General features: G+C 37.3%; 1 protein-coding gene across 1 annotated transcript in view; it reads left to right on the forward strand.

Annotated features, from left to right (window-relative positions):
• Nucleotides 1-995: 995 nt before the first annotated feature.
• The window catches only part of ANGPT1 (angiopoietin 1), a 163,664-nt gene continuing 139,561 nt past the window's right edge, over nt 996-25,098 (forward strand). Inside the window, exon 1 of the mRNA XM_009891800.1 lies at nt 996-1,292. Coding sequence (XP_009890102.1) covers nt 996-1,292 — 297 coding nt within the window. The remainder of the gene's footprint in view (nt 1,293-25,098) is intronic.

A 25,098-nucleotide genomic window follows, 5' to 3' on the forward strand; every position in this document is an offset into this window, starting at 1 on the left:
CAGTAGTACATAAGACAATCTGGAATAGCTCAGCCACCATCCCTCACTGTTTTATAATTATTTACCTTAGCTTAGACGCCAAACATAAAAAAATTATTATCCTTCTGAACTGCCATTTCCCATTACTATTTGGCAAACTTAATTTCATTATATGCTGTAAAAAAAACTCTCTGCAAACTCTGCTAAAGAAACACAACTGTTAGCAAAGTAGCTGAAGCATGTGAGGGTTAAACGGAACTTTTTTCCCATAAGTCTCATTCGCCTGACTTAGAATTCTTTAATAGATACTGAGCAGCGCAAAACTGAAAGTATTTTTAATTTCAGTGCTTTGTATATTTACAGAGGGATTACAACAAACTTCTACACTTTATCTACATTTTAATAGGTCAGTGTGAACATATGAAGTGTATTAAGGTGGACTGCCTTACTTATTAAACTTACGTGAATTCGTCAAAAGCCCTTAGCAGTTGTATGGAATAGGGGCTGGAAAGCCATGCATGATTGAGGTCATGCATCCAGCCAATTTGTAAGATGATCCCTCTGTACCGAGCCATCAGCCATCCTTAGCATAGGGGCGCACTCATACACGCATTCCTGTCAAGTCATCTTGTGAAAGGCTGCTTGCTTCCAGCTTGGCTTGAAAGTGCAACCTTAATAAAACTCACTGAAGTCTGAGAGAAAATAGCAGTTCTGCAGCAGATAGTGTAGGGGAAAGAGACTGGGATATGCATATGCAGCTGACTAAAGCAGGCTACATGCTGGACTGTAACAGAGAGGAAACAATAAATCTTAACTACTATGCAATAAATATCCCCAATTTTAACTAAGAAAACTATCCTCATAGTGAAATTAAAAGAATAAGTTTATCCAAGCTCGAGTACTAAAGTGCGCTTCTCCAGTCTTTTTTCCTAAGACTTTAAGGGAAATTAAGAACAAATTTACAGAAAGAGGAAGAAAAAGTTTTTCGTAAAGTAGGAAAGGAAAGTAGTAATAACATGTCAATTTTCCTTTCCTTTGCTTTCCTGGCAGCGATTCTTGCTCATATAGGCTGTAATAACCAGCGTCGGGGTCCAGAAGCCAGTGGGAGAAGATTTAACCGGATTCAGCATGGGCAGTGCACCTATACTTTCATTCTGCCAGAACAGGACGGGAACTGTCGTGAAAGCACGACAGACCAGTACAACACAAATGCTCTTCAGAGAGATGCTCCTCACGTGGAACAGGATTTCTCTTCCCAGAAACTGCAACATCTGGAACATGTGATGGAAAATTACACTCAGTGGCTGCAAAAAGTAAGTGTTTCTTTTTTTCATTTCTCACTAAATGGATTTTTTTGGTGATGTTTATGCTGTTCAAAGTTTTCATTAGTTTCTATGAGAACTGAGGTAATAAGGATTGATCTAGTTCGTGGCTGTGTCGGGGAGAAATGTTTCATCCAGAGAGCACTCTTCTTAGTGACATTGCTCTTGGGAGCAGAATTTTCTTCACGTTACTGAAAGATGCAACTTCTTAAAGCTTTTTCTCTAGAGACCATGGATGTTTGTGAGCCAGAGAACACAAAAATCCTCCAGAGAGTCTAATGACAGAACTTACTAAGTATTCCTATAAACTCTACTTACAGTTCACAGCTTCAGATCAGATGCCACGCAGGATACCTGTTACTCTGACAGCAAAAGGGAGCATTTAAAAAAGCAGCATTTAAAGGCACTGGGTTGAGAATATAATTGTTCCTTTGTAAGTAGATCCTGTAATACTATTACACTGCTAATTGCTGGAAAGAAAAAAGAAAGTATATAGGCAGTCACACTCCTAAAACAGTACAATTTTTTAACTGTATAGATTACACTGGACTTGAAACAGCCTGTTTTAATTTGTGTGTGTATATATGCATTCTTTCATAAAAAGGAAAAAATGGGTTTGAAGGTGTTGCAGTGACTTAGCAGAAGTAATTATTTTTAAGAATTTGTGCAATAGCTCTAAACTTCTAATGAACTTTTCAATATTTTATGCATGAGCTGAAGTTTGGGCCTGAAAAGACTTAAATATGTGAATAATTTCACCCATATGAGCAGTCTTATTCACCTTAACAGGATTACTCACTTGTAAAATTACATACCTTGCAGGATCTTGTCCATGCCTTGGTAATGAAAATGCCTTGGGATAGCTGACCAGTAAAAATAAATAAATAAACAGTCTTTGTATATAGTTATTTGTAATATTCCCATTCTCACACTGGCATATTGATCTGGCAAAACTTAGAAAACTGAGCAATTGAGTGATGCAACTAGTCACGTACGATGGCACAAGAATACTTCTGTATGTACCCATTTGAGAGATACATGATTTAACTGTAGCAGAAGTTCATAGTAAGAATGAACATCAATAAAAATTTAGTGAAGACTCTACTAGGTGCACTAAAACTTCATGTTAGCACAGTTATGTTGCCTATCTCATTGCCAAGTTTTATTTCATCCAGACAGTATACAAGACAGAAATATGTTAAAAAGCATATACAGCTGTCCCCATCCCCCTAGCCCTACTAAAATCTTTAGGGAAAATTTCCCGATCTCTTAAATTAATTGTGCTCTTTGCATATCTGGCTCTAGCAAGAGAGAAAAGACTCTGTCCAGTAAACATGTGACTATCAAAGAAAATATAACCAAGCATTTCCTTTTTAGACTACTTTCCTCATTTTTTAATATCTTGGTCTGCTTTGGGGAATATAAAGCTGGAAACGAGGGGATGTCTTTTGTAGAGGAAAGCATTTCTTAAGAAATTATTTTACTGTACCTTGGGAGGCTGAGGCAAGCACTAAAAAGGGGAAAGTTGTTATCTGTGTTTATGCACACATGATTTTACTTGAGCAAATTGCCTGCTGAATCATGCTTATAAGACCTTACTTATTCTGGGTTTGTCCACTAGAGACTGAACTAAGATCACTGTTTCACTGTGAGCTGAACATGAAGAAATATGAGTCTCTGGAGTGTGGATGTCTGAGTTAGTGTTAGTCCTCTCACACTTTGGAGGGAAGTGATTAAACAGGTAGGCAGCCCAATGAAAGAGGTTTATATTTGAGGACTGTTTTCTTCTGCAGTGATTGCAAAACTGGCTATGGGCAGAACCACCCCCCTCCTCCTTTCCTTCCCAGCCCCCAACCCTCTGCTCCCAGGGGTTTACATAAAACTGGGATTTTGCACGTATCCCCATGTGTCAGTTTTCCCTGGAATGAAAAGACCCGTTTCTCTGTGTGATGGAGTATGGCTCACGCTGAACAAATGAGGCTGATGCAGCTGCATTATAGCATCTCTGAATACTGAATTTGCTTTGTTGTTGTTGCCATTACAAAGGATCTCAGCCATAACTCATTTCCTTTCAAAACAAGCATAATGCTTAAGTATGATGAATATATTATGTAGATATCTCACATCTCATTTTTATACTCTGCATTTATTTCCCCCCTAGATATTTAATATCAGATATAACTGCTGCTGCACTAAACAGCATTTTACAATGCACCTGCTGTGAACAAAGTAAAGAAAAATTAATGGTTATAGATCTATGACTGGAAGTGAACAGTTATAATAAGAAATAATGTTTAAGAATTTGAGATATATTCTGACTTACCTAAAGGAAATATGTTTATTACTTCAGATAATATATATAACTTTCATTAAAATTGTACATAGGCAATGTTTGGCAGGGTGAATTATTTTCTCAGCACAAATGCTAACCTCCAATATTGAAAGAGTATTTATTAAGAACATTTGTAAGAATTATGGTTTGCTTAACTCTGTAGTATTTAATTTAATTTAAAAATGTTTTTCCTTGATGTCTAAACTGTCAGACTTCTAGAATAAAAACAAGCAGTCTTTAAAAAAAAAAAAAAGGCAATATTTCTATGCTTAAAACCAAACATGCTTCTTTGATGACCTACAAGCTTGCTTGCAGATAAAAATGCTCTTACTTGGGGACCCAATTACAGGCAATTAAGTCCCAGCCTTGTCCATTAGTATTTGCATATCTATAGTCAGCATAACCGGGATTGGTTGGCAAACCAGGGACGTGGCAAAACGCTCTGCCCAGAAACTGCTCGAAAGAAGATGACTTGGTAAACATTTTTTGAGATTTTCCTAGAACTGTTTATTTTAATACCGGATAACTTTCCCCATTGTTTAAGCTTGGGTTTCATTTCTGCAATATGTTTATACTAATAGTTCAAAACAAACAGTTCATCACATTTTCTTTCTTGCAGTAACTGACTGGCACACGTGATACTGTTTGGTATTTAATTGCAGTGTCTAAGTATTGCCAAAGAGGAGTTACATGAAATGTTATCATCATGTCTTGCTTGGGAACTTTCTGTTAGTCAGCTTGCTGAACTTAAGGTACCGACAGACTCAGTACACATTCAGGATAGCTGTGTAGATGAGTGTTTCATATACTTACCCCTCAGTTCAAATAGTTGTAATAATTGTTATTACAGTGATAAGTGAGTTTTGCATGATCCACTCTTTCTTTTTTTTCTGATCATTACCTAAGCAAAACACTATTAAAGTTTACAATGAATGCTTAACGATAGTATACTATAAGAAGCTAACACAGACGTACAAGTTTGAGTTGAAAGTGAACCACAATCATTCTGGTCAGCCAGTATCCAAACTTAGATCTTTTTTTTTCCTTTTCTTTGGAAATATTGATGGCATCACTACACTTAAACCAAATAAAGAAGCTCCGACTCGTTTCCCTTTCCCTTCAAAGTCCCTGTGGTGTCACCAGCTCTAACAGAAGTATAGAACGATGAGCTGGATTCAGTCACTAAAGAAATAAATTATGAACATTTTTTTCTGGGATATCTGAAGCCATTTGATAGTCTAAAGTTTATTCTTACCATGGTTTCAATAAATTATTTATCTATGTATGGCATTCTTCGTGCTCTCTGTTGAATTCTTTACTTTGCAGAAGTAATGTTACAAGTTCTCGCTTGGGTTTTAAACACGTAAGGAACCCAGGTTTTGAGGGGCACTAGTCATCATATAGAAGAAACTGGCTTTTGTAAAAAATGATACCTGTCACTGAGTGCTGTGGCTTCACTGGAAGTCTGCCCGTCTCTGCTGTCTTTACCAGCGCCTACCACTGCAATTAAGTAGCAATGATATGCTTATGTGTGCGGCGTGGCTGGAGTTTACCTTGGATTTTATATGGTTTGCTGAAGATGGGAAAATTCCTTACATGTCACTCTTGCTGTGAAGCTGTGTGAAAGTGTGACAGAGCCTGCACTGAAGAGGACAGATCTAAAGACTTGTCATAATATCCTGTGAGGCAAATTTTTATTAATATAAAGATGGATATGTCCATAGTGCATGTAAGATTTTGTCACATTAAGAAGCCACTTTCCCCTAGTTGAACTAGTACAAGAAACAGTAAAAATTCCATTTTATTTATGATTATGTCCCACTGGGCATTTTGTAATGTAACAAGTAACCCTAAAGTCCATGTAATATTTGTGTATGTTAGCTGCAATCAGGAGATCCATGATGAACTCCTGTTAATTTCCGCAAATAAAAGCAGGTTATTAGATTTGGAATCTACCATTCTGCTTCTATGAGCATTGCTAACAGGGTTGTGTAAGGAATGGCTTTCCATTTTTCAAGGTGGACCAGGGCTAAAAGCACACAGTGAGAGTGCTTCATCCAAAACTGTCCACTAGCTTCTTATTTGGCATCCAGCTTGAACCTGGATTTCTTGTCTAGACCCAGAAGCTGTTTACTATTCTAGGTGCTCCTTTTTGCTTTGGATTCAATTAATTTTCATATCCAAATCAGACCCTCATCTTAGTGACATTTGAAGTGCAGTTCCCACAAACTAGCTGTGAAACAAATGATGGGATTCAAATTAGTGCGATTACTTATATAGCATGTACTCCTCAGTGGGCAAGTATATATATTTAAGGAGCGAAAATAAGTTCATAGAAACAAACTGGTTCTAAGAAAATTCATGTTTGACTGTAAAACCAAAATTCCTTATTTACCTCTAAAAAATCTCTTAGCCAATAATATGGGTGCATTTCAAAGCTTTATTAATAAAATTTCAGAAGCCCTTGGGATGTTCTGAGGTACCCACAACAGAGAAGCAAGACTTCAAATGTGGAAATGCCTGAAAGCTTTACATTATTAAGGGATAACCTATTTGGCAATTTTTTTTTTAAGATGCAGAAGAATCAGAGAAGTAGACTGAAGAGCAGTCTCACATGTTGCTACATTTGGTAGAAAATTACTTAAAAAAATATTTCCCATGCTTGGACAGAAGGCTTTATCATAATGTGCAGTAGAACCTGAATGTGTTTATTTTCAGTGATGACAGCTGTAATTAGGAACTTTCTGGTAACAATAAAATATTACATTTATTAGTCATCAGAACTGCCCAACCAACATGCCCAGTGGGAGATCTCATTCGGAGCACTGAGACCTTTTCTAAATGAAACTGATATAAAGTAAATGGCGTGTCATTTTGAGGGTGCTGAGAACTCATCGTTCCCATTTGCTTCTGTGGTTTGGAAGCAATCTCTACTTCACAGTGCTGGGTGCCTTGGAAAAAAAAAAAAAAGAAAAAAAAAAGACAATCCATGTGGGAAAAGTATAGAGTTGGGTATTTCAGGCCTGCATCATCCCACCCAAACTTCTGGCCAAAACCCAGAGATACCCAAGATAGGTTTTTCCTTGCTGTGGGGACTCTCTCAGCGCTGTGTCTAGAGACAGTAGCAAGCCCAGAGGAAGAGCTAGCCATCTCAGCTGTCCTGTGGAAGTTTCTGTTTCTCTTCATTGACTCCAGGGTAACCCTGAGCAGCTCGTTTCTTGATTTCAATGCTTCAATTAAGTGGTATGGATTTAAGCTTTACTTCAGTCCATGGCTGTAGCATAGACTTCCCTTGTGACTGCAAGGAAATCGTAAACTTTAAGTATTCCTGTTTCCCTTTTTTAACACAGATATAGTACTACCACTCAATTTCACAAGGCTGTTGGGAGGCTTAATATGTTATTTTTTGTGTTGCTTTTGGAGTCTTTCTGGTAGAAGGTATTTTGTGCTATTAACAGTTTATGTATGATAAATTTTCTACAGAAAATTATGTGGATTAAAAAAACTTTTGGAACATCATTAGTTTTAAAATGAGTAACTAAAATAATTTATAAAAAATATGTAGATAAATGCAATGAATACTGTTCTATAATGCCAAGTATATTTTGCAGGTTGCAGTGAGTGAATGGATTATATAAGTCCTGCTAACAGTGAGAATGATCCTCATTATTGCAGTGTTCTTAAAACCCGTTGAGCAGCCACTGCTCCAACCTGTAATCACCTAAATTGAATAGGACTGTAGCTTAATCTTGTACGGATTCTCAGGAAGATCAGTGAGGAATGGCTGTTTTTTCAGAGCTGTTGTTACCAGCCATTTTGTATAACCTTGTCATTATCAAAACTGGTGTTTTGATAAATAACTTTATATTTTGATAAATAACTTTGACAAATAAATCACTTGTGTGATTTATTACAGGCATATCCAGAAAGGTGAAGATTCTTAACAGTTTGTATTCATCTCAATTTACAATTCAGCTTAGTTCAGTCCTCTTCTCTACATTTGCAATAAGATGCAAAGAAGGAAACGCTAGTAAATGAGGACCTTCTAGAACCAGTATCATGGTTTTAGCTGTGCTGTGAACCTCATCTTCAGCACCAGCAGCTCAAGTGTCTTGAATAAACAGCCCTGGTGTAAAAGTCTTCCCAGTAGCATAAGGACTTCCTCTCATGTTAAAGGGTTGAAGTTTGATCAGGAAAAGGAAATTGAAATAGTTTCATATTTCATAGGAAGGGTTCATTTTCTTATGAAACAAGCTGTACTTTAACACAAGGTTATTCTTGTGTAACCACATGTGCATATTTTAGACAGTGTTATGAAAGACCAGGGTGGTGTATATTCACTTGCAAGGGTAATGTAGAAATGCCATAAATTATTGCACATTTGCACTACATTCTCATTAATGTTCTTGCACAAAGATCAAGCTTTGCTTTTCATTACCTTAGTTGGAATCACATTAATCTAAAACAGCGTAAGTCACTCCTAAATTGGGATAAGAAGTCTACCCTGGATCTTGTACCAGTTTAGTTATCCCTGTTTAAAACTGATGCAAGTCAAACTGGTGCAACTTCCTTGTCTAAACAAGACCCAGCAGCAGGGCTATGCTCAGCATTGAGCAAACGTATGGGTACAGACAGTCAAAGCAAGACAGGTATAGGGTAAGCTGGAAAGATGCTCAAGTTGCACTATTCTACATTTCTAAAAATGGTTTTCTTTCAGAATTAAAACAAACCAACCAAACAAAAAAGAATGAATTAAGAAAATTTTATAATCTCTCAGAGGAAGTGATATAGAAAATCAGTATTCTAGGCCATGGATCTGAAAGAAATTTTTTATATTCCCTTGACTAGGTTGCAGGTGCAGAAATAAAAAAAGATAATAATTAAAAAAAAATTTAAAAAATCCAGTAAGAAAAGGATAACAATTAGAGAATTATGCTAGTTTTATGGTGGTGTAGGTGTGTATTTAGCAAAGGTACTTTAAATGTCTGTTACATGGTAGTACATCATCAGCCATAGAATCTGGGTTACTATTCCTGTCTTAAAAGAGAGAGAAATAGGCTGAAAGTGCAGATATGATCTTGCAGTGTGAAAATCTGGGTTGAAGATCCACAAGTAAAAATTGACTGACCAAAAATTCTGTAAGAAGTCTGCAGAATTTGTTTCCTTTGGACACCTCGCCCTGATGCGTGAGTGTGTGCACACGTATATTCATGCACATGCACACACATATGCATTTAGATTTTTGGAGTGTTTGGTGTTAAGCTACATGGAAATCTGTTTCTAAGTGTTGTGTCTTAAATCCATTCTTATGTTTATACCTACTTACCTGCAGTCAATCTGTTGTTCTCCTGGAATTAACCTGTTGGCTCAAAAAAACTAGAAGAGTTGGTAGCAAGATGAAACCTTGTTTATTGTACATGAATTGATTCAGTGTGAACAAGCACTCGTACAATGTTGCTGATAAACTATAAGCATGCCTTTGCTTTTGTCCTTTCCAGAATGTATATGAAGCACGAATTGTCATATATTCTGGAAAAAACAGTGGAACTCTGTACTCCCCATCCCATCTGTCCTTACATGTGCATGTGTTGCAAGACAAACCTGACTCTGCGTTACGCATACATGGCATCTGCTTCTTTAATAGGACTTGGCATAACTATATGATTATAATTTTTCATCAAATCTTCTGGGAATTTTTATTTGTTGGAATAAAATTTTGCCATTTGTCATGCTTTGTCTAGTTGTCTTGTTGCAAATAATGTACCAGGCGTTCCTTCTGCAACAGGAATGTATGGGAACAACTGGAATCCACTTGTTCCAGCTAGCAGAATTCCCTTCTGACTCTGTTCTGCCTGAGGATCCGGGTACTGGCATTCTTTCTCCTCCTTCTGTACCAAGCTGGCAAATAGGCTTGAGAGATTACCCCAGAGATAGGATAAACTCTAAGCGTCCCCTGCAGGAAATTAAGTTAAGACTACAGAACTGTGGGAGAAAACTGGAAGTATGAGCAGACGACCTTAGAAGGTAATTTGTCTCATTTAGACAGTGTGGCTTCTTTCACACTAGAGCATAGATGATCAGATTGGTGCCAATCAATTTTGAATCTAAAAACTATTTCTGCCGCAGGCTGATATGCCATTTATAGACTGATCCTGCCTTCTTTCACGTCTAAACTTCCTTCAAAGGCTTTCTGTGTGCAAGAAGATTTTCTTGAAAGATACTATCTAAGTTACAAAACCTCTGTTTTAGGGATAACACTGTTCCGCAGGCCATGCTTTCAGTTTCCTCATCTGTGATCTGCACCAGCCTAAGCCTGCAGAGGGAACTTGCAGGGTTTCAAAGCGAAAAACACTAGTGTCATTTGAGTGCTCCTCCCCACTATTTTAAATGTTACAACAAACTTTCAGTCACTATCAATGGCTCTCCAGCCTTCAAAGTGGGGTTCTACCTGACTGTAGGTGAAAAAAATCTGCTTCTCAATGTGTAAATTTACTATTTTCAGATGTATTTTAATTTTTGACCTTTAATACACTCCAAATCCACAGAACACATTTTAAATACCCACAAAAATCAAAGGAGCACTCCTAGTACAATCTCTAGAGATGCTTTTACATTTATCTTCAGGATTGTGCTAGACTTGCCTGCCCTTTGGATTGTATTATTTATGAATGTTTTAAAGTTGTCAGCCTATGCTTATAAAACTTTATTTTTCTTTCTGAATCTCTTGTCTGCAAATACAGTCTTCCACAGTGGAGATTTAGGAAAAATGATGTAGTTGTTAAATTATGATTTTATATTTTTTTTTTCTAAACATTGTATTGAATGAATTTTGAATTTGAATTAAACCACCTAATGCTCCATTTAAATGTGCCGATTTTCACTTGTACATTCAGCTTTGAATAGCTTTAGCAATTATTATATTCTGGGAGTTTTAGTTCTCATGCAGAAAACTTGCAGGAAAGAGAATTGTACTAAATGAATTTCTTCTTTAGAACTCTCCCCTCATCTCAGTGTGTCAGTAACAGTGAGGGTGAATAATAGGATCATTTACATGCCTTTCTTTTCTCTCTTCTGAGTCACATGTTTGTGTCTCAAGAAGGCAAGGATCTTCAGATAATTATCTCCCTATCACCCCTATCACTAGTTCTCCTAAAACACAGTATTTTCTATGCAAAACCTGTGTAGAAATGACTTGATATTTCTGAAATCTCACAGAAACACTTTATATACAAGCTGGTTCTCTGAAGTCTCCTTCCACACCGAAGGACTCAATGAAGACTGCTAGAGTCTTTGAGAGTTGGGCATTCATATGTAGATAAAAGTAGCAGAAATGAGGATTTAGGATCACTGCCATTATCATTTAAGTATTAAGTATATTTATTTGTGTCATAGTTAAATATTTACCCTCTACAGTCTTAATTCATCAGGAAATTCCTGTGGCCTTCTAGGCCACATCAGCAAGTCAACACAGTAACGGGCAGCCCCCAAACCATGATGCCTTTGGTGCTGTGCCTGGAATTTTTAGGATCTGCTTAGAGGGAAAATTGCTCAAAGAGATGACCTAATCTCTTCCTGAACGAACTATTCCTCTTTGTTCCTTGGCTAAAACTTCGTACTTCACTCTGTGTGTGACTTACCATAGTAGAGATAAATGGTCAAGGGCCACCTATCTTTCCTGCGTCACTTCTATCCTGTTAATGGGAAAGGCCATCAATGCTCTGCTAGAAAGTTTTTCTGTGTTACTATTTTTGTGCAGAGGAGATATGGACTGCAAAATTCTTTATCACTTTAGCCTGTTAAATACAGAGGCGATGATTAAGGTTGTTTCTCTTCACATTTTTCTTGAATGATCCAGTTTGATCTCTTGGCTTTTCCAAGAATTCTGGCTGATGCAATAAATACCCTTTTGTATATTCCTGTGACATTGTTTACCTCTGTGACATCGTACAGCTCAACTGTTATGGCCTCTGCCTTCATGTCAGTTGTTAAAGAATTATTTGTACCTGTTCCAATACCAGAATTTTACGCAGGGAAGCATAAGCAAGAAAACTACATTTGCAGAGCAACACAAGGCAAGAGGAGTTTGCCGAGTACCAAAGGGTTATCATTACACATGAAGGATGATTACAGCAGAATAAATTAAAAAAATCATTGGTAAAAGATACATTTTTATAGTTTTATCTGCTTGATGAGCCATTGTGCCAGCCACTGGACCAAGATACGCTTTGTCGGCAACTGAGAAGTATATTGTTGAATGAGTGATTTCAAATCCTCGTTAGCTGAGTTTTGCTGAGAAAGCTGACTTTGTTTCACACTCCCCTGACTTCCCTGAAACTAAGGTATTAGCTGAGTTTCTGCATCTCACCTCACTGGCAAAATACTCGCACATCAATGCATGTTTACAACGCTGCTCTAAAGACACAGTGTAATGCTTGGGTAAACTATGTGAAATATCTGTGATGAGTTTGGGGTTGGGTAAACTGTAAATGCAATAAGAATATACGTAGCTTTTTCCAGTGCTTTTTTAATGATTTTTTAATTCCATAAAATAGTTATGGGACAGGTAATTCCCAAGGAAACTGAAGATGAGTTTGTAACTGCGGACTGTTGCCTCTTGGAAAGGGTCATCTCAGAGAAAGTGTAAAGGACCTGGAGAAAGATGGGGAAGGCTAAATATAAGGTGGGAGGTGGGGGTGGTGCTCCAGAGCAAGAAGTCTGTCTATTTGAGGTTGATAGAGGATTTTCATTAAAATTCTGACAGGAAGGGTGAAGGTTGCTGTTGTAATCCGTAAATTTTTGTGCTGCCCAAGGTATCAACATGTCACTAAAGCACACACAATAAGATAAGTTGCCCTGCAGTGACAGAAAAGTCTGAAAAATTACTCTGGTGTACAGCACTATGTTCAGTAAAATGCCCTGAAACAATGTAGCTGTGCACTATTGCTGGCTGTGTGGCCCTATAAAGATCATAATACTATGTATTTCAGTAGTATAACAGTCTGCTGAAAAAAAAACCCTCATGATAGCTGAGGAAGATTTTTTCTAAAATAAGACTTTTTTTTTAAAAAAAAAAAAGGAATAGAAAAATTATCTTTCTAAATTTAAGAACCATAGAGGAGTGTGATGCACATAAGATATTCAGCAACATGTTTTAATGCGGAAACCGTGAAGTCTCCAAATTTTGCTGGTTATTGTACCTGAAATGCAGATGACCCTGGCTGCAATGTTACCATGTGTGGCAGTGCAGGCGGTCACCAGCACATCACTCTTTTACCAGGAACACTCTTGCAACTGTCAATGACAAACTCAAAAGTAATGGCTGTATTTGCTGCATATACTTGACCACTAAGTGAAGAAATAACTTACTAGCATTGACCAAGCACCATGGAGAGCCTGTGATGAGCTAGAAGTCAGAAAACCTAGAAAGGCTTTTGCCCAAATTTGCCAGCTTTAGATTTTGCAAGATCTAGGTGCTTGACCCCACAAGTGCCACAGTCCTATTTTGAGTTGATGGTATTCAGAAATTTCCAGAAAACATATGATACATTACAAGCTTCACCCCGATAAAAGAAATTGTTTTCTTTTCACCATTGGAGAGTGTTATGAGAAGCACGTAGCTACTTTTCAGTAGACTTCAACAGGAGGTAGAACCAAGTGGGAATTGTTCTGTTACTCTAAACAAGCACATATTTACTTTATACTTTATACTTTTGGATAAGTGGATGAGAATGAGATGTCCAGAGACTTCCTATAGAAGCCTTCCTATAGAGAACAACGTCACAACAATTCAAAGTATCAAAAAAAAGTGAATTATAATTCCTTGCACAGTTCACCTAGGGAATTGGACGACCTTAGATACCTTTTTATGTATGTACATTTACGATGTAGGATGACCATGATGGCACATGCTGTACTGGCCACCACAAGTCTGAAAAACATAAAAATATTTCATTATTGTTATGTACACAGTAAGTGAATAAATTATGTATTCGAGTGATTATACAACATATTTATGTATTGACTTTTAAAGTGCAATGGATGTACCAACGTTAAAAAGAGTTATAAAATAAAACACAGACAGAAATAAAATAATTTGTCTGGAATTTAAGTTCCTAAAGGATTACTGATTGTATTTCTTTAATGCTGAACCAATAAGCCAAAAAAACCAGCAGTTGTTACCTTCTACCTTAATGCCTCCCAGTGCTCCCTGAAAAAAAAAAAAAGCATTATGCACCCTAGAAATGGAAAAAAAAAAAAAACAAAACCAAACCACCAAACTGGAAAAAAGTTCCTTGATCCAGAATTTAACACTCCTACACATCTTGGAAACATCTAGTAATTTGGCCACTGATCCCCTGGGGTATTTCCTAGAAACAGAATTAAGCAAGACTGAATTTTTTTTATTGTACTGTTACGGGTATGAAGATGCAACATGAATTCTTGATACCAACCTTTTCCTTTTTGTGCATTTTTAAAAAATACTTCAACATTTTCATTCATTATTTTGCTGCCAAAATCATGCAGAGCTCCTGAAATTACAGTCAAAACTCTTTGGTCCTTTGTCACTAGAATTAGCCTTGGTGCTCTTCTCTGGGCTATAACTCACCATGATGGAAAACTGGAAATGTGTTTTAGGGTAAATTTTTCATTTTCATTCTTCTTAGGTTTCAAGATGACACCTCAGTGTGAGTTATGTCAGTGTGGTTTTGAATGCTGTCATGTTTTCACTTCCATAGTAAAATCCTTCTGGAAGACTATAAGAAAGCTGCAGCAAGATTATTTTTAGAATATTACTCATAATGCAATACAAGCGTTATATTGTGAGACAGCTTCACATTTTAAGTCAGAGTCGCTTGGTGTTTTTTTCTATCAGAGTGGATCAGGCTTAGTCTTGTATTGCTACCACATGTTTCCCAGGTGTTGCTAGAGTGAGCCCTTACCAAAAAGTATGACTAGAAAAAACAGTCATTTCCAATGGGAACATGAACCCCAAGGAGGTTTTCAACACATTGCACAAACTCAAACCATTATCATTAAATAGCCTTGAGAGGATTAGAAACTGAAAACAAAGTCTCTCTACTCTCACCCAGAGTGTGATGCTAACGAATTCCTGCGGAGCTTGCCCTGATGCTGCTCACAGTGAATCAGCAGTAAAAATGTGGGCGCAGTTCCTGTCCAGGAAAGGGCATTTCCCAACCTCAGGCCCACCCGGCTGAAGCTGAGCCCTTGCCTCCTCCTTCCCCTGGCACTTTCGGGGTGGCAGAAGTTTCAGGTCTACTTTTTGGCATTGGCTGTCTGGATTCACCTACTTCAAAACATCTCTGCCCTAACGTAAGGGGATTTCTTAACAGTAAGAGACAGACCTCAGCTTTGTCCGGACAAAAGCTATTTGGCAGGACAGGAAATTCCCAGATGGTCAGGAGGAATTTTAAAGAGATGGACGGGTATGTTGCAAAATGCTAGCCTGGCACCCACAGAGACTGAAGTCTGTTATTTATAGAAAAGCAGAGGCAGCAAACAGATGGTGTGCTTCCTCACAATATGCTCCACAATCGCTGCATTGTGTCAGCATAAATTTGTGGGGTACCACATCAAGAACTGAGATGATAGTATGGTCTCTATCCCCAGACAGTTTTTTTCTCTGCATGCCTAGAAAGATACCAGCTAATGCCGTGTGCAGTGGTGGCTGTATAATACAAACAAGACCACTTTTAGAAAGACCTGGAATGGCAGTCAGAAATCATGTCAACAGCATCAGTGGAGTGATGCCAATGTCAATCTGCTGCAGCTGAAAGAAGACTCAAGCCCAGTCTGTGAGAAGCAGACAAGCTCAGATTTTTTTGTTCATTTGAGGATACGATTCGGTGCACAGCTTTTATTATGTCCACAGCCTTCTCCCAGTGCTCCTCAGGCCTGAAAGTGGGATGTAAGTCTCATGAGAACAATTTTATAAAGACATTTTCAACATTTCCTTTTTTGTTCACGTCAAAAGGATCATAAACGCAACTTTGCCTATTGGCAAAATTCCTCTCTTCAGACCCTCCAAATACCAAAGAAGAAGGGAGATACCTGTTGAAACAGGAGCAGTCAAACTCATCAGGCAGATTATCTTAATTTAAACCTAATCTTGGATTCCGTCTACCCTGTATTTTCAGGGGAACTTTGTGTTTTTCGTGTTTCTTTTGCTGAAGCCAGCCAGGAAATGTTTTGGCCTCTTTTTCTGCAATGTTTTAAAATAGAAAAATCAGTTTTGTTGACATTTTCTGCAGATTATTTTGATATTTCCATGAGATATTTGTATGACAGAATTGCTACATGGCAGACATAACCTAACTACAGACGTCCCAACCTGAGGGCTTGAGATCTCAGGTAAAAGTAGTCACATGACAGGGCAACATCTGCAAACCAAAACACTGTGCTTTTCAGCCAAAATGTTAGAAGTCTTGGTTAAACAGTGCTGTTTCTTTCTTATCTATCTGTCTATTCATAAGTTAATCTTCCTTTTATTTTAAAAAACTGAGCTTTTCATAAAGTGAAAGAAATCTCATTGGAAAGCTTTTTTCTGCTGATAAAGAGAAAATCAGCAGACTGCTACAAAGTGACTGCCTTAGGGCTGACTTGAGTGAAAGTGGGATCAAGTTCCAGTATTATCTTGGGATGTGAAGGAGAAGTCTAAGTGTAATATCTATGTACAGGCACAGTGGAGATGTTAGAAGAGGGATGCACTCTATTGGTATCCTCCTGTTTATCTGGGAACAGTTGCTTCTGCAGTTCCTTTTTTTTTTTTTCCCCTGAAGAAGATAGAGAGAATATGCATGTGGAATGTTGTTGATACAGAAAAGATCATGCAAACTGTCCCTTCTGAACGAGAGACGTCTGAGTTCAAACAGAACTATTTGTAACTTTTCTTCCACTGCCCTGCTTTTTTTGGTTTAATTAAGAAAAATATTTTTTAGCTGGCTAATTTAGTTCATGCTAAAGGAAAAAGAAATCATCAAACTGCTTAAGAAAAAGCTCTTACACCAATTATGTTGTAAAACAAAACAGTAGATCTGTGCTGAACACATGATAATATTCCACTGTTTTATTTAGCGATATGCTAGAAATGCATATCTGGATGTTGCAGAAAGGATCTGAAAACCAGGGGCTCTTTTTTCTGAACTTGATGGAGCTGCATGACTTGGCTGATAGGGCTATATGTCATCTCTCTGGCATCTTCTGACGATGATGCCTTTTCATACTGTATGCCAGTCACCAACCCCACGTATATTTTACCTTTGTGTTTTTACACTGCAACATGCTGACAAAAAGTCTTATTGTGGAGGTGGCCAGATAAAATTCAAAAAATATAGGAACAACATGAGTGTCCCTCCCCATAAATGACCTCTCTGTTTTCTTCAATTTTTAACCTGTTCATATTTTTTAGCTTGTGGTATCTTTGCTAACAAATGAAGAAATTCAGGTGTCTGTGATTCTTTTGTATAGTGCTTTTTGCAAAGTGATTGTTTATTAAAGACATACTTTCCAAGCAAAATTTGACTGTTATTGCCTTCCTTTGAGATTTCGTTTGCAAATGGAAGAAAATAGTTTGCCCAATTTCTAAATCCAGAAGTTAGGCTATAGTATTACCACCTAGAAGCAAGTAATATTTTTTTTTTATATTTATTTTAATTTCAGAGCACAGAGAAAAACATCAGAATAAAACTACTTGTCCTTCACAATTCATCATGACTGCATAATGTATATTAAACACAACATGCAGTGGAGCAGGAACACACCCGTTGCTAGTACAGGTGAAATGCAATTGCAATAAACATTTATAGGATTTTTAGCTTGCAACCAAATTTACAGAATTACTGACAAACTGGAGAGGAAAATATTATAGTGATTATGTTTCAAATTATGAACAACAGTTTATTTACATTTTCAGATATAAATAAAGCACCTAGGATGAAATCCTAGCTATAGTGATGTCAAAAGCAGAACTTCAAGTAAATTCAGTGCAATCAAGACTGCATATCAAACTCTGCTGGTTTAATTCCTGGCATTAGGAAAGAAGTGTTTGTGCCATAAGTTCAGTGCATATATCTCTTATAGCTCTCTCTAATACTGACAGAGACTTCATGCTTGCTTTATAGTCTTGCATTCATTTTTCAAAGAATGTCAACAATTATTCATACTTCTATAACGTTTTGTATTCAGAATCTCAACACATTTTACAGACATCAATGAATAGCACTAGATAGCAATCAGAAGGCTTAGTGACGGCATTAATTTTGTTCTCATCCGGTGGAAAACCCAAGGTACACCAATGGCAGCTGACATACCTTTAGACACTTGGAAACTCTAAGTACACCCAATAATAAAACCATGACTTGAGACAGCTACAGTGTTCGTATGATATTTATCAGAATCTTTCACACTAATACAGATAGGTAAATACGCACTGGTCTTTCAGGTTATTAATCTCATTAGTGTACAGAAATTTTATTTTTTGTGGCAGTTAAATGATGGGCTAATTTCATAGCTGCTGTAAATTGACACTGCTCAACCTAGATTGGTGGAATGGTGTTGATTTAAATCAGCTAGTCATCTGGATGCTCATGCTTGCCCCAAAACCTTGTTCTCAATGCATCAAACCCCATGCCTCAATGGATTTGGCTGCTTTATTGGAATGAAAAATAAGCTGGCCAGAGCTCCTGCACACATACACACTATTTTGTTTTCTCACTCTATCTCCGAAGTGGCCTTTTTTTTTTTGTTGTTTGTTTGTTCTTTCTTAAGAGACCAGCCCTGGTCACATAACCTGATGTGCAAAGGGGCAGTGATGCTATGCAGCAATGTATCCTCAACACCACCCATGGGAAAACCAAACCATTTGACACCTTCTTGTGGTTGTTAAACCAAGAGAGATATTTCCTCTTCTTAGCAAGTGAAGACCTTTCCTGAACTGAAAAGATCTTGTTATGTTACAGCCCATTGCTTCCTATCGTGGTAGAGAAGGTATGGAAACATCTGACAACACTAGTTTTTAAAATTAAAAGTAAAATCTGAAATTTGCTGAAAATGCCTTACAATGTCCTGTATAATTTATTAGCAACAAAATCACTCTCCACTGGGGTTCAGTGTGATGACAGGTAAAATATAGAGCATGTGCCACCTCATATAAATCATACTAGAAACTTATCCAAATGATTGATTAAATGTATAGACCTTGTATTATTTCACATAAAGAATGTACATTGAAACCCTTTGTTTAATCACCAGTAGGAAAATCACACAGTTTAACAGTAGTTTTGAAGCAAGTTTTTATTTGTTTTCTGCTTAATATACATTGTTTGAAGTCTAGAGGCTGTAGTAAATTCAAAACCTTCACGTCCCAGTCTGGCCTGCAGACCTGCAGCAGAGTCACAGGACAGGTCTGGGCACTGGCTGCAGAGTTGGGTGGGAAGTTGTTTCTTTCCCGTGTGTATCCCGTCAATAGACCTGCTTCTGCTTTTCCTCTTACAACTGAAAGCCAAAACTGAACGTGTGAATAGGACTTATTTTCAGCTCAAAAACCACCAAATGGATTCACTTTGCTTCAAGCTGGTGGTAGCATAACTCTAACAGAGATAGTGGAATAATAGCAGAGATGAGTTCATTGTAAAGTGGTTACAAAGTGTGATTGTTTTCAAAGGGATTTGTCTCTACACAGTGTTTTGGACCAAATTCGTCAACACTCTTCTTGTGTTGTTTGATAAATATTTTTTACTTGGTTCCCAGGCAAAATGTCATTCATTGCAGAACAAATAACTATGACAATATGGGTATTTAATTGAGTTTTTATGAGCAAATCTGATGGGCCACGTATTTGCTTAAACCCACACTGTGTGAATTTTCAGACACATAAAGGAAAACAGTGTGTTTTTATATATTACTACTATGAGCATACTCCCAAAATTAACATGTTTACTATACTGTACATAATATTAGCTGACTCTTCATATGTTTCCACATGTTTTCTACTGTAGGTCTTAAAAAAGCTGTGTTCATATAAATATTTAGAATAGCATACTTTTGTTTGATTTACAATTTTTTCAAAAGTCTTTTAGTTGGGAAGAGCTAGCTTGTTAGGTCAAGCCACTGTTATTACTGTTACATAGCATGTAAGGGAATGAACTGTTAAAATACATAAGCACAAACAAATTTGGTAAAAATGTAAGGAATATCAGCAGTAAAGACACTACTCCACTGTTGGACAGAGAACACATCAAATTTTCTGTAGGAAGGAAAGATAAGAAAATTCTGAGGAACAACGTTATTGTGCCTGAAAAATTGTAGAAGACTTCAAAGATAAATGACCAGGTCAATACCTCAAACACTAAACACTCCTCACAACGGAAAAGAAGCTTTTCTGTGAACTTGTAGGATTATCGATGTTTTAATATCCTTTTTTATGTTATCAAGGCTAAGGAACGTTAATGTTAATTTGATTTTGATTAGTTTCTCTCAGTGGCTTAAGATGCTCTCTCTTTCTTGTTATACTTACTGGAATATCCACTGGCCTCGCTTCTGTTTCCGCTTACGTTGGCTGTAGATCAGTATAACATCGCTGAGTTCAACAAAATGTAACTACACGCAGAACAGGCATTGTTTTCTTTTGTGTATGTACACACAATTTTGAACATATGGTTCCAAGCATATTCTTGATTTAAATTGTCACTAACTTCAACGCATGCTTGTTTTTCATTTTGGTTCTACTCTTATGTTTTGCATTTTTGCATTTGTTGCCCAAGAGATTTATAGCAGCTGCAAGGCTCCTTGCTTCGGCAACACCCAGAAGGACTTATGTGAAGGCAGCTAGAAAACTCCATTGTATGAAGGCACCCAAAGGTAATTAGGTTGCCCGGTTCAAGAGACTATGATGAACAATGAGGCTGGGGGCGGCGAATACAATCTGAACCAACAATCACTAGTAGCATAGGAGGTTTTGAGAGTTCAGATCAGCTTTCATCTAAAGGTAGTTTAACTTCTGGTGATACCAACTTTTCTTTCAAATACTTACCATACCAGGGAGAGACTGAAAAAGTGATATCTCCCTCTTATGTTAACACATGATCCAAAGACAGTTTGGCAGACTTCAGTATCGCTCTGGCATGAGAGACCCTTTCAGATATGTACAATCTTTTTTTGCCTTCCAGTTATGATCCAGAAATACCCAAACTGTGTTCGCTGAGCATACTATCCTGAAGACTAAGGTACAAAAAGAATTGTGTCCCATCTAGGAATTCATGAACACTGTAGCAGAAAGATATTGAATGAGACTCAAAACACCTGTAGTTTTGAATGACAGGCTATATATTTTGGAAGAATCCTTTTATCACATTTTGTTTATTGTTTATGGTCACAGAATCCACTTAAATTGACTTCAGAAATAACTTTAGTTGACTATATCACAAATGTGAAAAGGAATCTCTTCAGCACAGTCTGATTTGGTTAAAAGTTGGCATAACGTTAAAGTCATCAGAAATAATCTGGCAGAGTGTCCTGTTTAACTATCCTGTTAGAAAAAATGTATTTTTTACCTGGTGACAGTGAAAACTGAGACATACAATAGTTCTGATGTAAGCACTCACTATCTTTTATGTATCCATCATACTAATACTGACCTCTGTTGCTTTGAGGGCAAAGTATAGCTCTTAGCAACAAAATTATTCTTTAAGTTTTGCACAGTTTTCTCGTCATTAAATGCTATTCTCAATCTATCAGATTTGGAGGAATTAAAAGGATGATTTAAATTTTAAATTTCCTATTCTTCACATCTATCAAGAGGTTATATAGCACGAAGAGATGAACATCTACTGAACTTCAACACCTTTGCTGAACATCCTGAACAATTGGAAGATTAATAGGAAACAAGATTTTAAAGGCAGGAAGGTTAGGTCACTTTATAAGGAACAATAATACTTTTTTTTTTTTCTAAGTAAAATAAGATGATCCCTTTTAACTTTTTCCCAGTTTAGTTCTCCATGCTTCTAGTCAGCACAGTAGCACTTTTCTGCATTTGTTTATATAATCTGATTGTAGACATTCAGAATTGTACAAATTAGTCCTGTCTCTATGTATTTCTTTCTTTAGAAAACTTCAGCTAATAAAGATGACATATTCCTTTTCTAGCAGACACACGACCCCATCAACATCACGGTCTCTGTTCTATGATGTTCTTATTTTAGCATCATCCACTTCTTCCCGACAGATGTTTCAAAGTAGTGTTTTGTCCATCTACATTACGTCCTAATGTTTAGGCACCAGTAAAATGCATTGAAACTGTTTTTTTGTGTGTGTGTCAAACTCATGAACAACACTATTAAATAAGGCTGGTCTCAACATTAACCAATTAAGAACTCTATTATGATCAAGTGAATGGAGTACCTCTGTTATGAAGAAAGGCTGAGAGACCTGGATCTGTTTATCCTGGAGAAGCGAAGACTGAGAGGGGATCTTATCAATGCTTATAAGTATCTAAAGGGTGAGTGTCAAAAGGATGGGGCCAGACTCTTTTCAGCAGTGCCCAGAGACAGGACAAGGGGCAATGGGCACAAGGTGGAACACAAGAATGAGGAGAAACTTCTTTACTTTGAGGGTGACAGAGCACTGGAACAAGCTGTCCAGAGAGGCTGTGGAGCCTCCTTCTCTGGCGATATTCAAAACCTGCCTGGACGCAATCCTGTCCAACCTGCTCTAGGTGAACCTGCTTTTGCAACCCCCCCGTTGGACTAGATGATCCCTTCCAACCCCTACCATTCTGTGACTCTGTGATTCTGTCATTCTATTAACACTTTATACTTTCTTTTTAGTTCAACCAAATGTCTCATGTCTTTGGTCATTTCCTTAACAAATCATTAAAGTTGTACTGGTATCAATACTTTTAATGTAATTGTCTGCTGAAATATTACAGGGTTAGGGTATTCAGTGTGAATTACTTTTCTTGTATTTCCCATGTGGAGAAATGACAGCCATGAAGGGTAAATTAGAAAACAGTATCTTGTGTGTTGATCACTGATATTATACTTCTCCATTATGTCTCTGAATTTTAAGAATTTAACAACCAAAGGTACTACTGATGTAAAACTAACAGTGATTTTGACCATTTTTCTTCTTTCTTAAATAGTTCCCCCATTTAACAAGCATGACAGCAGCTATATGGAATCAAATCAAAGCTACATCTAGATAGGCATGCTGTCTCTAAGAGCAAGTGCCTAAGGAACAGAGCAAATATATATTTCCTTTTTACCAGTAGTCTCTGAACTCCTAACAATGTGGATATCAGAAATATCTCACAGATACTCTAAGCCAGATTTTGGTTTCAACACACTTAGTAACAAACTGGATTTTGATTCTCGTCTAGTATTTGTCTAGTCTCTGTCTTGTCTAGTCTTGTCATGTACTTATTTAGTCTCCATTTGAGCCCAAATATGATGGGGTTACTCTCCCAATTGATAAATGTACAAAAATGTATATTTCTGAATTACATTTAATGTAAAAATCGCTTCAGAATTTAGGCAGGGAATAGTTGTGACCATTTGCCTTTCTTAAAGTGCTTGGCTATTTTTTTCATTTGGTGGCAGAAACTTCCATTTCTAGATGTTAAATAACCAACTGCATCCCTAATCTTCATATAAATATTTTTATGGAAAACTGTAGCAGAAAGTTTATTCAGTTGTAGGGACATACAGAGATTGCCTTTACTTTTCAACATTTTCTTCACCACCCAGTTGCTTTGTTTCTTTCTTCCTTGTTCTCCTTTTATTTATTATAACTTGACATTAGATGATCTATTCAAGTGCCTCTATTGGCATAGTTTTATTTCCTCATTAATATGTTTTTTCCTTTGATCATTTGTCACAGGTAAATTTCCAGTTCTCACTCTATTATTCAGGTAGTTTCAAGAATTTTCCAACATTTTAAAATTAGGTTTCAGTTTGATCAGGAATTATTATTCATAATTATCTGTGAAGGGAAATGCAATCCTGGCTCAGAAACAGCCAGTCTGATGAGCTGGCTTTGTGCCGCAGTTCTTGGATTCCCTGAGATCCCAGGGTGCGGAGGAGCTGGAGTGCCTAGGAGTCAAAGCTGACCCAGAAACCTTGGCACTTGGATGCTATGGCTCCCACGAGCTTCAAAACTTCTGGCTTCGTGTTTGTCCAGGCTGAAATTGAGCCAAGATCTTGCTAACCTTGGAGGACCTGGGAGTCTGGACCTTTGTAGCTGGCAATCCCAGGACTTTCTGGGTCACAGGTCCTTGTGAATATATTCAGTGGCTCTTTGCAGAACTGGGAGCCTGGAAAAGTCTTTGTGCTGGGCCACACAGGAGCCTGGAAAAGTCTTTGTGTTGGGCCACACAGGATCCTGGAAGTGGAGGTGACAAATCCTGCGTGGAAAGCAGGTTTCTGCTGCAACTTTATATTTGAACTCCCTTCATGAAACATTCTTCCAGAAACAATTTGGAATTGTTTTAAGAGGAAACAGTTTCGGACCAGTGTTAAGCTCTGCAAGTTTCTCGATGTTTTGCTCTTGGAAACACTGATATGTGGAAGAAGAACATTTGAGGTATCTTGCAATGACTCCAGAAGTTTGATTTCAATTCTTGCTCTGGATTTGCCCTAGAGAGCAAGACATGTCCTTGATTTTTGATGACCCCAAGGTTATTTTCACATAAGGATATATGCAGATGTGTGTGTAGTATGTGTTTATGTTGGAATTCCACAATGATCATAATTCTACTTCCCCTAAAATCAGCTGGAGTTTGGCAACTGATTTCAGTTAAAACAAATTAGATGTTCATTCAGAAATAAACAGATTCTTTGGCATGTTGAGCTTATGTCTTTTCATACTGGTTATGAGGTTTGTTCCTTTTTAAAACTGGAATGTGGTTTATATAATTTATGGACATAAATTAAAATGAAGGAGAATTCCAGAACAAAGTGACAAGGTCGTTAGGGTTCCAGTAATGTGGATACTTATTTGGTTTCAGGTTTGGGTTTTTTTTTTCCCTAAAGGAATAAAACACATCTTTAGTGTCTGGCTACAGATTCAGAACGTTACTCTTCGTTAGCACTTAGGATTACCAGAACTTTATGTGGCTGAAAGTCACTTTTAGTGGCAAGGTCAGAGTTCAAGTTCAATTTGGATTAGCGTCCAAATATTCAGATGCTTACTGTATCTTAATATCTGAATGGTTATTGGGTAAGAACTGTATCAGCTTCTTTACTATACAAAATCTGGGCTAAGAATCCTACGGGAAAAGCATTTTGTCCTTGAGATTTCTAATACTTTTTTGCCTGAGGAGCCAGGGAGGTTGTGAAATAGTCTTTCTCTCAGACTTTCTTGCTGTTTTACCAGGCTCTGAGTTTTCTGAACTTTCCAGTGAATGATCTAGTATGAGGGGAAATAAAGGCTAGGTATTGTTCTGCTGAGTCCAGA

The sequence above is a fragment of the Charadrius vociferus genome, unplaced genomic scaffold (genome assembly GCF_000708025.1).
Source record: "Charadrius vociferus isolate BGI_N301 unplaced genomic scaffold, ASM70802v2 scaffold15, whole genome shotgun sequence".
NCBI lineage: Eukaryota > Metazoa > Chordata > Aves > Charadriiformes > Charadriidae > Charadrius > Charadrius vociferus.